Here is a 13514-nt window from a genome sequence, read left to right as displayed (position 1 = left end):
TTTGATATGGGTTTAATCAGGCAGCAACTTTATTATAGATGGCTGGGACTATCTGGCAAAGAAAAGTGTACAGCGCAGGTAACTCCATGTTCATTCAATATACACCCCGAGGACTTACACCAGCTCCCCTTTTATTCCATTCAGGTCCCCCAGCCAACCCAGTGCTGGGACCTTACCATCCCCCTCCCCTGCAAACAAAGGTTAAGGTGGGCTATAAGAAAGGGCAGTTGGCTCACTGCCATACCAATCATAAGAGCCCCCAACTCCCCCCCAATTTGGCTCCTTTAATAAACACCTTTTTAAGTCCTTTACCAAGCCATTTATCCAGCCACTGTATCCCTTTCTGATGAAGCACCTGCACTGGACATCTGCCCCACACTTACATAACGAGTTGTTACATCATAGTTTAACTCCCTTCCCTACTCACCATAACAAGCCCCACCCACAAAGCTGCTGTGGGGAAGGCAAAAAAAAACCCAACTCCACCTTGGCCAATCTGGTGGTGAGGGGGAAAGTCCTCCCTAGCCCCCCTCGAGAGGAGCAGCTAGCGCAATGCACACAGCAGGTCCTGACCACACCTGGTGTTTTGCCACTTCAAAGAGAGGGAGCGTGGGTGCTGATCTTCCTGGTCCAGGGAAAAAGGGGCTTCTCCCACCTGGCTTGCCCCTTTTCAACTCCCCAACTCTTCCACTCCCTAGGGATGAGTTAGCATTGTCACACTGACCCACTCCCCCTTTTGCAGCAGCTTCTGAGCCTCCCACTCTCCACCCATAAAGTGCTATCCCCCCCTTCCCTCCCTGCAAGCCAGACAACGCTCCCACACACACACACTTAAAGGTGTGATGCGGTCATTCACTTTAAATACTTGTCAAAGTGCATTTCAGTGAACCATGTGACTGCAGAATTACATTCAAACACTGAAGAATGTGGTATAATTTAGGAAAACAGGCCATATGCTTGGATAATACCTGCCTCTGTAGTGTGGTACAATTACTCTTTCAAGTACCATGCTTAATTTCTCAAAGATACTTTTGTTTTACTAACGAAGTCAATTCCTCACCATGCTTTCAGCAAAACATGAGTTGGACGGATGGACTGAGAGAAGGTTCATATTTAACTAGGTTGTTTTCCTGCTGAAAGATAGTAATGGTATTTTCTTGTTTTAAAATTCAGCCATTCTAAGAGTGGCTTCTATTGAAACCCAGTTATTAACCATTCATTATTTTTCTACCTTCACAATTAGATTGTGCAGAATACTCAGTTGTGTACTTGATTGTTCTAGTTTGCAGTTGTCACATTAGCAACAATCATCAAACAAAGTCACAATTGTATCTCATTTGTGCAAACAACTCTGTCCACATATTTTGGCCAAACAAGCAAGGGACTGATAGCCTGGCTGCTTCACAAGGACCTGGAGAGCAATTGCATGGCAAGATGCACATTATTTTGTCTGCCAGTCACCCAGAAGAGAAGTGAGGATTTAATAAGGTGCAACCCTAGCTTCAGACTCTTTTCCTTTACAGATGCCAGGCTTTATTACATTTTGGATCTATAACTTACTACACAGTTACTTTAAACTTATACGGATCCTGAATTTGTCACTAGCAGAAGTTACCTTTTGCACATTTCTCCTTATTTTAAAGTATTTATTAAAATCAGATGTAAATTGCTGCATATTTGGGGAAGTGTCACATTAAATTGCCCTGCTCAAATCTCAAGCAGGTTTTGTGTAAGAAGTACAAAATACAAAACCAATCAAGAAACTCTGGCTATTTAAATATCATTCAGAAGCAAAATGGTCAAAATGAGGGAATTTTTTACTTTTACGTTTGACGGATGCCATTATCATAGAGACTAATCATTCCAACTGATTTCAGATTACCAAACAAATGTAAGTAGGTAGACATTTTCAAACAAACAATCTTATTTTAAAGAGATTATTTAAATCCAATCTGTAGTGGCCTCTTCACTCTCTATGTACCGCATCAGTGTGACAAAAATAACACAATGCAGTAGTTGGTCAAGTTATTAGTCTTTCTTTTTAAGAATACTGAAAGATGGATCATTACCCTGTATACAGTAACTCATATTTTCATTTGTGAATATAAAGATTGGTATACATAGTAACCTCTTACACCTCTATTAGGTTCGGATTCCAAAAAGCATTTAAGCACATTCTTAACTTTAAGCATATGCTTAAGTTTTATTGACTTTGATAGGATTTAAGCATGTGTTTATATGTTTTCCAGGTCTTAATGTTTCTTCCTCAGTTTTAGTCAGGATTTCTGCATGCACTACTAAAAATATATTAGTGCTAACAAAATCCTGGCCCACCCACTCACCATTAAATTCACACTGCAGCAAAATTTTTTATTTTTTTGTAATATTAAAGAGCTAGCTTTCCTTCTAATAAAGTAACTCTTTAATTAAGGGCAATATATGTGCAATTTAAATTGTTGAATCCTACACAGAGTTTTTAAAGAAATGTTAAGTAAATCAGTGGCAGCTATAGAAAAATAGTCTTGGTTTTAATTAAAGTGGAATTTAAATTTAAATGGTCCTCCAGAGCTGAAAGGGTTGAATCCTTGCCATGTGTTCCAGGTTCTGTGAAAAGGGTTTCCTCCTCCCTGTTGACTCTCTGCATCCAGTGGATCTTCTCCTGCATCAAACTTCCTCCTCATTTCTAAGGAAATAGACATACATGGAAAAAAGGGACGCAGACTTCACACATTATTACAGAAACAGTCTACCACTCAAGAGAATTTTGGTACCTCCAGCAGGACAAGAGGAAGAGATAAGAAGTACTTTTAAAGTGTCCCTAACTCCAGACAGATGCAGTAATTAATTTGGTTTGTTTACGGACATGTCTATGGATCCCATTACCACAGAAACTGCCAGTTTAATTTGTCAGTATACTTTTACTGATACATTATAATAGATAAACATAAGTCAAACAGTTGATGTTTTCAAAGCACTCTAGGGGATTTTAGACATACTAATGAAAGGTACCTAAACTAGGGCTGTCAATCGCAGTTAACTCAAGTGATTAACACAAACTGCAATTAATCATGACTATTCTAATTGGTTTTAAATCGCACTGTTAAACAATAATAGAATACCAATTTAAATTTATTTTTGGATGTTTTTCCTACGTTTTCAAATATATTGATTTCAATTACAACAATACAAAGTGTACAGTGCTCACTTTATATTTTTTATTACAAATATTTGCACTGTAAACAAAAAAAGAAACAGTTTTTCAATTCACCTCACTTTATCGTGAAAGTGCAATTTACACAAACAGAATTTTTTTACATAACTGCAAACAAAACCATGTAAAACTTTAGAGCCTACAAGTCCACTCAGTCCTACTTCTTGTTCAGCCAATCGCTAAGAAAAACAATTTACATTTACAGGAGATAATGCTGCCCACGTCTTATTTACAAGATTACCTGAAAGTGAGAACAAGCGTTGGCATGGCATTGATGTAGCCAGCATTGGAAAGTATTTACATGTCAAATACACTAAACATTAATATGCCCTTTCATGCTTTGACCACCATTCCAGAGGACATGTTTCCATGCTGATGCTTGTTAAAAAAAATGTGTTAATTAAATGTGTGTCTGAACTCCTTGGGGAGAGAATCGTATGTCTGCTGTTCCATAGTTTTACCTGCATTCTGCCAGATATTTTGTGTTATGGCAGTCTCAGATGAAGACTCAGCATATATTGTTCGATTTAAGCATACTTTCACTGCAGATCTGACAAAACGCAAAGAACGCACCAATATGAGATTTCTAAAGATAGCTATAGCACTCGACCCAAGGTTTAAGAATCTGAAGTGCCTTCCAAAATCTGAGAGGGATGAAGTGTACAACATGCTGTCAGAAGTCTTAAAAGAGCAACACTCTGATGTGGAAACTACAGAACCCAAACCACCAAAAAAGAAAATCAACCTTCTCTTGGTGGTATATGACTTTGATGATGAAAATGAAGGTGCGTTAGTCTGCACTGCTTTTGGATCACTATCAAGCAGAATCCACCTGTTCTCTCTTTCAGATGACACTGTAAATAAGAAGTGGGCAGCATTATCTTCTATAAATGTAAACAAACTTGTTTGTCTTAGTGATTGGCTGAACAAGAAGTAGAACTGAGTGCACTTGTAGGCACTAAAGTTTTACATGGTTTTGTTTGAGTGAAGCTATGTAAAAAAATAATTCTACATTTGTAAGTTGCACTTTCACGATAAAGTGAGGTGAATTGAAATATACGGTTTCTTTTGTTTTTTACAGTGCAAATATTTGTAATCAAAAATATAAAGTGAGCACTGTACGCTTTGTATCCTGTGTTGTAACTGAAATCTATATATATGAAAATGAAGAAAAACATCCAAAAATATTTACAATAAATTTAAATTGGTATTCTATTATTGTTTAACAGTGCGATTAAAACTGAAATTAATCATTATTTTTAATCTCGCGATTAATCGTGATTTTTTTAATCGTTTGACAGCCCTAATTTAAACCCATTATGCTGCTTCTGAAAATCTTAACCAAGTAGTTTAGTATAAAAGGGCTTGAGAGCCTGTAATATGGCTTGCAAAAGCAATATGCCAACTCCCCTCCCCCCCGACATAAAAAATGAAAAAAATATTCTCTTAAATTTCACATAAGATCTACCCAATTAGTCAACCCTTGACACATCACCCAATTGATCATTAGCTAGAAAATTTATCTACTTGCTGCGAGCTCTGTACAGAGTCTTGAGTAGGCAGGCAGGTTTGTGGTTCCAGACAGCCTTTTAAAAGCCTCTTCACAATAATTTGTGTTAGTTTCCTCATAAGGTTTGTAGTCACTGAATTAGTTCTAGGGTTTATAAACACCCTCCAGGCCTTGTTTTGAAAGTGCAAGTCTCCTGCCCTCCCAGAGCAACACAAAACAAGCTGGGGAGGAAAGTCTACTAGACAAAATTTGGAACCTCTGCAAAGTAGTGTTCCAATTGGCTGGTTAGGTCTTCTTGGTGAGGTCACACCTGTGATTTGTACTCTGTAATTGAGATGTACTTGTTTAATCAATACCTCAGCCACCCAGTATGAAAATAAAATAGGTTTTTAATTGTCATTCCATTTCTTAGCCCCCATCATATGAAAGGTATTAAGTGGGGGGGTGTGGGGAGAGACAACCTAAAAGCTATAGTCTCTTCTCCCCCATGTCATTCCGCTCACTAGCGCCACTGCAAGCTGTTCTACCTTCAAAACTGAGTTTGTTTTGATGATAAATTGGGGCTGATTAATGTTCCTGATGTAGCTTTTTCAAATAAACATGGTATTAATCGCAGCTCAGCTACAGGGAAGAGCTGCTAAACACAGTGGCCAGCAGCAGCTATTAGTGAAAAACTGCCTCCTATTTTTGCCTGCTCTATTCTCTACCTCTTCCCCCCCTCCCCCCCCACTTCCATCCTAACCTGAAGAGCAGTTCCTTTAGATGGTGGGGAGGAGGTCTCACATCACTTCCACAGAGTGACCATATCACAGTCCCAACCACTTTTCATGGGTAGCTGGACTAGGTGGTGGATTGTTTTGCTTTTCAGAAGACAGGAACACAAGAAGCTTCTGATTTAGCCTCTGCCCTATTCCATCTGAGGAGATGGGCTAATTGAAGGGAGAGGTGAGCAGGGCACAACTGGAAATACAAGTCTAGGGATGGGGGAGAAAGGGGAAGAGAGACCTGTACTTAATAGGGACATTTTCAAAATTAAATGTTAGAATCCGCAGAGTATTTTCCAAGGAATTTTTGGTTTTGGACATAAACTTGATGGGAGTAAATTGTGCCTTAATATTTTCTCCACTATCATGCAGGAAGATGAGTCCCAGAAAGAGAATTCTGAAAAATAACTTGTATTCAGTTTTTAAATGCAAGTCATTAAAATAGCATTAAGGTGTTCTACGGTGTGTTTTTAGTCCATTAATATATTCCACAGACAGCTGAAGTTATTCTGCTTGTGACCTTACGCCTTATAATACAAGTGTGGCATGTATAACAGAAAATAAAACACCAACCCAGGAATGTCGTAACACTCAATTTAAAGATAAGTGAGTAAGAACCATTTTGAAGTTTTAATGTCATTCCTGGCCAAAAGGACAGGTTAAAAGTTAAGATCAACCTGTTATTCTGTGCCATGTTCCAGTAACAGAGGCAGAATTTTAGTTTCCTGTTATAAACACATTGCAAGTCTGAACAGGTCTTTCCTACCCTGTGCTACTAACCATATGTTCCACTGATTTGAGGTGGAATTACAGGGCCTCGCCTCTATACTACTTCTCACATGAAAAATATCAGGACAGCTACTACACTATTAGAAGACTTTCCTTGGGGCATTGTCTTATGTTTTTCATTAAAACCTTTTAAGAACTTCTCACAGTGACTAGGGTCCTTATAGACCTTTTCAAATTGAGACAGAGGTTGTAAACTCTCTAGGACTAATCCAACAGCTTCATTACAGTCCTCATGCCATTCAGTGGTTTCAGCATGCCTACTCCTCCCTCCCCGAGACCTGACAGCTCATTTGTAGCTCATCCTCTTTATTTCCTTATCTTGGCCAATACAGACATTGTAATTTACAGATAGAAAATCTGTGATGTAGATTTAGCAATTCAGTGGATTTTATATTGTGCAGGTGATTTATAGGTAAATAACAACCTCCTTGCCAAACTAGACAAAACTACGAGTCTTTGCTGAAGGCAAAACAGAAGTTCAGAGTTTCTAAGCCAAACTATCATTAAAATGGAACAAGACCACATGAATTTTATCCAACTTCCCTCAGCTTTCTAGGAAAAAAAAAAAGTCTATCTTAGTTTAGGATACCTTTGAAATTCAGTTGTTTGGTTTTATTTTTTGAGAACTTGGATTTTGGTTAGAGGAGAGAGGGAAATACAAGGTGATCATATGTAGCTTACAATGGCTAGCTTCCCTATTTCCATTTACTATACAGGTGTGTGTTTAAAGTCTGTTTTGGGTTCTTATCAAATTCATTGAAAAACAGTATGATATTCTTGTATTGCCATTTCATGGCCAATAATGTGATAAAAATAGAATACTAAAATATTAGGGCTGGAAGAGACCTCAAGAGGTCATCTAGTCCAACCCCCTGCTCAAAGCAGGACTAACACCAACTAAATCATAATAAGTCATAAAGGACATCACAGTTGTGTTTGTTCCATCCATTATTCTGAAAAGAACCACTGTGTAAATTTAATCAATACCTGGGTCAGTAAGTACTTCTTTAGCAGCTGCTATATCAATAAACTTTTTCTCTGCCTTCTTCTTCTCCTCTTCATTCTGGAAGTTATCAGGGTGCCACTGAGATGCTAGCTTTCTGTATGCTTTTATGATTTCTTGTTTTCTCGCATTTCTGGGGAGGGAGGAAATTAAGTTACTTATAAAGTTTCCAACTGTTCATGTGCCACATTAATGAGTCTGCAATATAATTATAAATATGGTGATACAACAGACTAACAGGCACCAAGAAACCCAAATATTCACTAGTTAACATTTTGCTGCTGGCAGTCAAGATTTCTCAGACAATAATGGCTTCCTCCAATAAGAGTAGTAGAAAACAGGTTGCGATTTTAAGTAAAACAAACCCAATTTTTCAGTTTACTTTCCTCAGAAAGCTCATAATTTATTAATTATTATTAAGTACTCAAGAGAATGTTAGTTGTTCAATATCTTCACATTTTTTTTAGGTCTCTGAGCTGAAGAGTGTACAATAGATTCAGAGATGATTGAGTCAAACACAAAACTGAAAGAGGAAAGGAAGCAGGGTCACCAAAATAAGATTGGTAAAGAATGTGCAGAACAGGATGGGGTGTTTTTTTTTGTTTTGTGTTGTTTTGTTTTAAATAAAAATCATTATGTTTGTTTCGATCAGGCCCATGACAGAAGTGAGTTTTTAAGAAGTATTTACTAGCTTTTTTCCAGCAAGTCTTCTTAAACTCTGCCAAGATATTGTGCTCTCGGACATGAATTTTCCTTTTACTTCCCTTCCATAATTCTCTTCTGTCATTCTTTGGTTTCCCAAACTGCTTGCCTACCTTTTTGCTCCATTATATTGGGAACTCTTTGCTAATGAGGGATTGTCTCCTTGTTTATTGCCAGTTAGCACTTCTTTATTCGGGGACTTTTTGAGCAAATGCTACTTAGAGGCTGAGAAAAACTCCTTATGACCACATAAAAACTCAACAATTTTAAAGTGGAGGGAGAGAGAATAGGGAAACATACCCAAAAAAGCATAAAATACAAGTGGCAAATCTTAGACTATATGATTAGTGATTGACTACGTAAAACAGAGGTGGGAAAACTACAGCCCGCGGGCCCGTCCTGCCCAGCCCTTGAGCTCCCGGCTGGGGAGGCTAGCCTCCAGCCCCTCCCCTGCTATCCCACCTCTCCCGCAGCCTCAGCACACCGCACCGCCAGCGCAGGAGGGGGCTGCACTGCGGGGGCAGGAGAGAGCAGGAAGGGAGGCTCACCTGCATCCTCAGGGGATCAGGCGGGCTGTGCGGGTGGCAGGAGCGTGGTGAACACGGGCGGAAGACTCAGGAGGAACACCGGGCGCCAGTGCAGCCAGACGGAGAGAAGCGGCGCTTTGAAGGGGAAACCGCCACTTCTTTCCTGCTGTGCAGCTGCCCCTGCTCCTCCTGAGTTCTCTGCCCGTGTTCGCAGGGCCGCATTCTGAAAGGGGCAGGGATAGGGTCGGGGCAGTCAGGGAGCAGGGGGGATTGGATGGGGGTGGGGTTGGTCAGGGGACAAGGAGTAGGTCGAGGTTCTGAGGGGGGCAGTCAGGGGGCAGGAAGTGGGAGGGGACGGATAGGGTTTGGGGAGGCACAGCCTTCCCTACCTGGCCCTCCATACAGTTTTGGAACCCCGATGTGGCCCTCAGGCCAAAAAGTTTGCCCACCCCGATGTAAAAACATTCTGGACATTCATCTCACCTTTTTATTCCTAAAATTTTGTAATAATCTCTCTTCTGAGATTGCTTCAACATCCTCTGGGCTCTCTCTAGGCCTTCACGAATCTGTTGGTCATTTTCACTGTTGGCCTGAGCAGTTTCATAATCTTGAATAGCTGCCCATAAAAAAATGTAAGAGCATATTATATACCTCACTAAATCAACCTTACTTAAAAAAAAAAACACTCAATTTAGATTAAGTACTAACCCTATCCCTAGAACTCAGATGTTTTGCCACTATTATTTGTGAGCAGCAAAACTAATTGCTAAAACTTCATGAAAAAAGTCTTAATTTTGTCATATTTTCCTTGGTATTTGTAAGTATCAGACAAGAACTGTATTCTGACTCCTACTCAATGATGTTCATTGATTTATCTGCCTATGGTTTCTTAATGCACTTTGGAATCCCTCAGATACTCTGGAATAAATTGTAATGCCCCAGAGTAAATGTTGTCTATACCAAGGGGTTTGCACTCCTGGCTAACTCAGTGTAGGCAAGGCCTAACTCACCACAGCAAGGAAATTAACTTGTAGTTTTTAATCCTTCGAATATGGACGACACCTGGAAACTGGCAGCATCCCATGGCATCAGAAGGAAGTCTTGTTTGGGATGGGGCAAAGACGGTGGAGAGAAGGAATTCAGGACCGAGTACTTGTTGGGAGAGGGATTATGTGAAGATCCTGACTTTAATTTTAGACTCTGATTGAAGTGGGGCCCTAAATGGATCTAAGGAAAGTCAGGATCAAGCACTTTTTTGAATGGGTAGGGAAGGGAGGAAATGGGACTTAGTGATTGGTCAGAACAAAGTTTCCTTGTAGGGTCCACTGAATAAAAGAGTGGGAAACATGCCTTATAGTGACAGACTCCAGAGACTTGAACAGTTTCGCTTAAACAAGAGAAAGATAAGGGATCACTTGATCACAGTATGTAAGGCCCAGATCCCCAAAAGGACTTAGGTGCTGCTACCCTCAGTGTTGTAATACTCAACTTTTATAAAAATCACAGGAATCCTCAAAGCTTAGGCTCTCTGTGCAATGCAAAGAGAGAGACAGGCAACTGAAAATAGAATCCACAAAAGCCAGCATTCTAGGTGTGAAGCTCCCTAAACTCACCAGTGGGCAATAATGAAAGGTGTGTCCTAAGCCTCAACCCTCCCACAGAGTTTGATGCCAAAGTCTGGTTTGCAGGAGGTGCCTCTCCTCTGCCTGCGATCCACTCAGCTCAGGCGCCTTGCAAGAAATGCCAGAGGTGGTAGGTATTCCACAGTGGAAGAGTTTCAGCAGGAGAGAGAGAGAGAGAGAGGGAGCCCCACATCAGAATAGCCCACAACTCTATTAGGTTAGGGTGCTCTCCTGAGAGATGGGAGACTCCTATTCAAAGCTTTTCTCTCTATCAGGCAGAGAAGAGGGAATTGAACCCAGGGCTCCCACACCTCCCGAGTACGTGCTCTAACCGCTGGGATAACAGTTATAAGGGAGGCACTGTTGTATTACTTTAGATAGAATATATGGGCCAGAAGGTAAAAGGTGTTAACATGAGCCTAGCACTATTGGACAGTGATAAACAAGATTTGGTATAGAGAGACCTCAGCCTCCTCACTACCATGGCAAACACATGAGAAAACACATGCCACAGGTTAGAAATGTTTTGATTAAAACAAGGCAAAAAGCAAAATTGAGTGACAATACAAAACAAAGTTAATCAAAACCTATTACAGCAGTGGTCCCAAACTTTTTCTTTCACACACACACTCTCTCTCTCTCATCCCTGTCCAGGCCCTCCCGCCCTCCCTGGAACCAGGACTAGGAGCACCACCGCAGCTACAAGAGGTGGGGACATGGAGAGGGGCAAGGGGGCCAAGGCTGGGGCCCTGGGCACAGGGCCAGGAGCAGAGCTGGGTGGCGCTCCCGCCTGGCCCATGGTGAGGGCTGGCCCAGGCTCCAGCTGCGCCTCCCAAACATTCCTCCCCACAGTTTGGGGACCTCTGTATTAAAGTGTTTTTCAGGAGGATGAATATTGGTTAGAGCAAGGGTTCTCAAACTGGGGGTCAGGACCCCTCAGGGGGTCATGAGCTGTCAGCCTCCCCCCGCAAAGCCCACTTTGCCTCCTGCATTTATAATGGTGTTAAATATATAAAAAAGTGTTTTTAATTTATAAGGGGGGGTCGCACTCAGAGGCTTGCTATTTGAAATGGGTCACCAGTACAAAAGTTTGAGAACCACTGGGTTAGTGTCTTATTTTGTTAAACAGTCCCTTTTAGTGGGGAAGGTTAGCTCTGTGGTTCACTTTTGAATCTGAAATGAGTCACTTTTCTGCTTTTGACAAAACAGAAACACAAGGGGGTGAAGAGATAGGATAGCAAAGATGGAGGGTATATGGATTTTGTTGATGTTCTCAGGATACAGGGGGGCATATGAGTCATGGACAGGTGCTTTAGGTTGCAAGGTCCATCACAATAGCTGTTACTCTGTTCCCCAAGTCACCTGCCTAGGCAAAGACACCATCTGGTTGGCCTGGCAGGTCCCTCTCCTTCACTGGTCCTCAGGCAGAGCAAAGCTTGTGGTGCGGGTGCCATGCAGTTGATTTCAGGATCAGATAAAAAGCAGAGAGAGTGTATAGGAGGAAGACAGTGCAGGACAGAAAGGGACCCACAAAGGAGAAGAAGAAAGAGTAGGATCTCACACATTAGGCTGGGGTCCTCACTGGTGCAGCGATAATAGTCTAGCATCCCAGTGGAGTATTAAGGTCTGGTGTCACCCCAAAATCCGTCCACTGCATCTGTGGTGATGGTAAAAAAATTTCTTCTCCCTCTCCACCTTAAGCCTCTTTGTAAGGGCTCCAAAAGGGAGTAGCAGGTGGAACAGACTGTCCTTTTATTATTTTGTTTACCAGTTAGGCCTTATTTCTGGCACACCAATTTGGGTTCATCCGTTTCTGGTCCCACACGTCTCTTATTTACTAGGAATGATTTTAACACAGGCCTTGAGTTCTATTAATAGGCCTTTTTGTTTGGACTAATTACGTTTTTTGTCTCCCTTTAGCACTTTTTCCCCCATGAACATTTTATTGTTATAGGTTACAGTGACATTTATGAACTTTTACTTACTTTTTACAGCTGAGCTAACCATTAGCGTAAATCTGTAGGCCCAATTATTACTACAGCACCAAACCTCCACCTCCTTGATTTTAAATGGGCTTTTCATCTGGTAGGCAAGCTCTAAGCATGCAGATTGGGCCCTGTATGCAAAATAGGTGGGAGAACACCTGTCTTTATCTAGTTTCAGAGTAGCAGCCGTGTTAGTCTGTATCTAGTTTATCTAGTTTGTGGCTCATGCTGGGACTTCATCCAGGTGCCTAGAATGAGAAAGCAGCGTGCATGCCCAGGGGCAGAAACAGATACATGGGGGACTTTTACAGCAAAAATGTAGGCACCAATTTAGATGCCTACGGGATTAGGCAGCAGCCATGCAGGGGATTATGGATCTCAGCAGCACCTAAATTCCTTTGTTGCTCTGGCCTTAAATACTTACATGGGGAACAAAATTTTTAAAAACCCTTTATCAATTTAGCAGACAAAGGTATACCAAGATCCAATGGCTAGAAGGTGAAGCTAGAGAAATTTTGACATGAAATAAATAAGGCAAAAAATTTTAACAGTGAGAATAATTAACCATTGGAACAATTTACCAAGGCTAATGGTGGATTTTCCCTAACTGGCAAGTTTAAAATCAAGATTGGATATTCTGCCTAAAAGATATGCTGTAATTTAAACAGGAATTAATTCAGCTAATCCTATGGCCGTCAGACTAGATTATCACCATAGTCCTATGGCTTTGGAATCTATGCTTCAGCAACGAAAGAGAAATAGAGAAGAGGCAAAGGCATAATGAGAGCATTCTGCAGCTAGGATGTATACAGCAACTGGCAGGCAGGTTGCAACCATTAGCACTGGAAAGAGAGGCGACCGCAGTTATACCACTAGTCTCAAATACTTAATGCAGTTGGAGGTTGCATTACATAGGACCTATCTTCAATGTGCAGTTGTTTTCAGCCCTTGGTTTCCAAGCAGCATATGCTACAAGGCCCCCTTTTACATGAGTTTATTATGGCAATAGAACAGCTAATCATCTGAAATCTATGCACACATTTACATACCATACTGTTATATTTGTTTAGGAAGAAACAATATTGTATATAAATAAAATTTTACTTTTAAATCCCATACATAATATATATGCTTCTACTTTGACTTCATCAGATGAATACTGTTTTTATTTCAACAGCATGCAGTCTTTATCAAATACATAAGCAAAATACTGTAATGACTTTGTGCAAAGGGATTAGGCATTTTGAAGAGGTATGCAGTTTGTTTTGTGCTTTGTTCATAAGAGATAGCATGTTGAATCACTGGGGCATTAGAAGTATTCTTTCTAGATTTGATTTCTTCTTTTAGAAGAACAAAGCATTTCTTCATAAGAAAATTGAATTATTGCCATAAAGTAATAAA

General features: G+C 40.6%; 1 protein-coding gene across 3 annotated transcripts in view; it reads right to left on the bottom strand.

Annotated features, from left to right (window-relative positions):
- Positions 1 to 13514, bottom strand: part of DNAJC3 (DnaJ heat shock protein family (Hsp40) member C3) — a 62516-nt gene continuing 49002 nt past the window's right edge. For all 3 annotated transcript variants that reach the window (XM_048853497.2, XM_075129349.1, XM_048853509.2), the window contains exons 10-12: positions 8990 to 9122; positions 7262 to 7410; positions 1 to 2683 (exon numbers count right to left, since the gene is read on the bottom strand). In XM_048853497.2, the coding sequence (XP_048709454.1) occupies positions 2529 to 2683; positions 7262 to 7410; positions 8990 to 9122 (437 nt within the window). In that variant the 3' untranslated portion in view covers positions 1 to 2528. The remainder of the gene's footprint in view (positions 2684 to 7261; positions 7411 to 8989; positions 9123 to 13514) is intronic.

This window comes from Caretta caretta, chromosome 1, assembly GCF_965140235.1.
Source record: "Caretta caretta isolate rCarCar2 chromosome 1, rCarCar1.hap1, whole genome shotgun sequence".
NCBI lineage: Eukaryota > Metazoa > Chordata > Testudines > Cheloniidae > Caretta > Caretta caretta.
The sequence above is the reverse complement of the archived record's forward strand: the minus strand, read 5'-3'. Positions and strand labels throughout refer to the sequence as shown.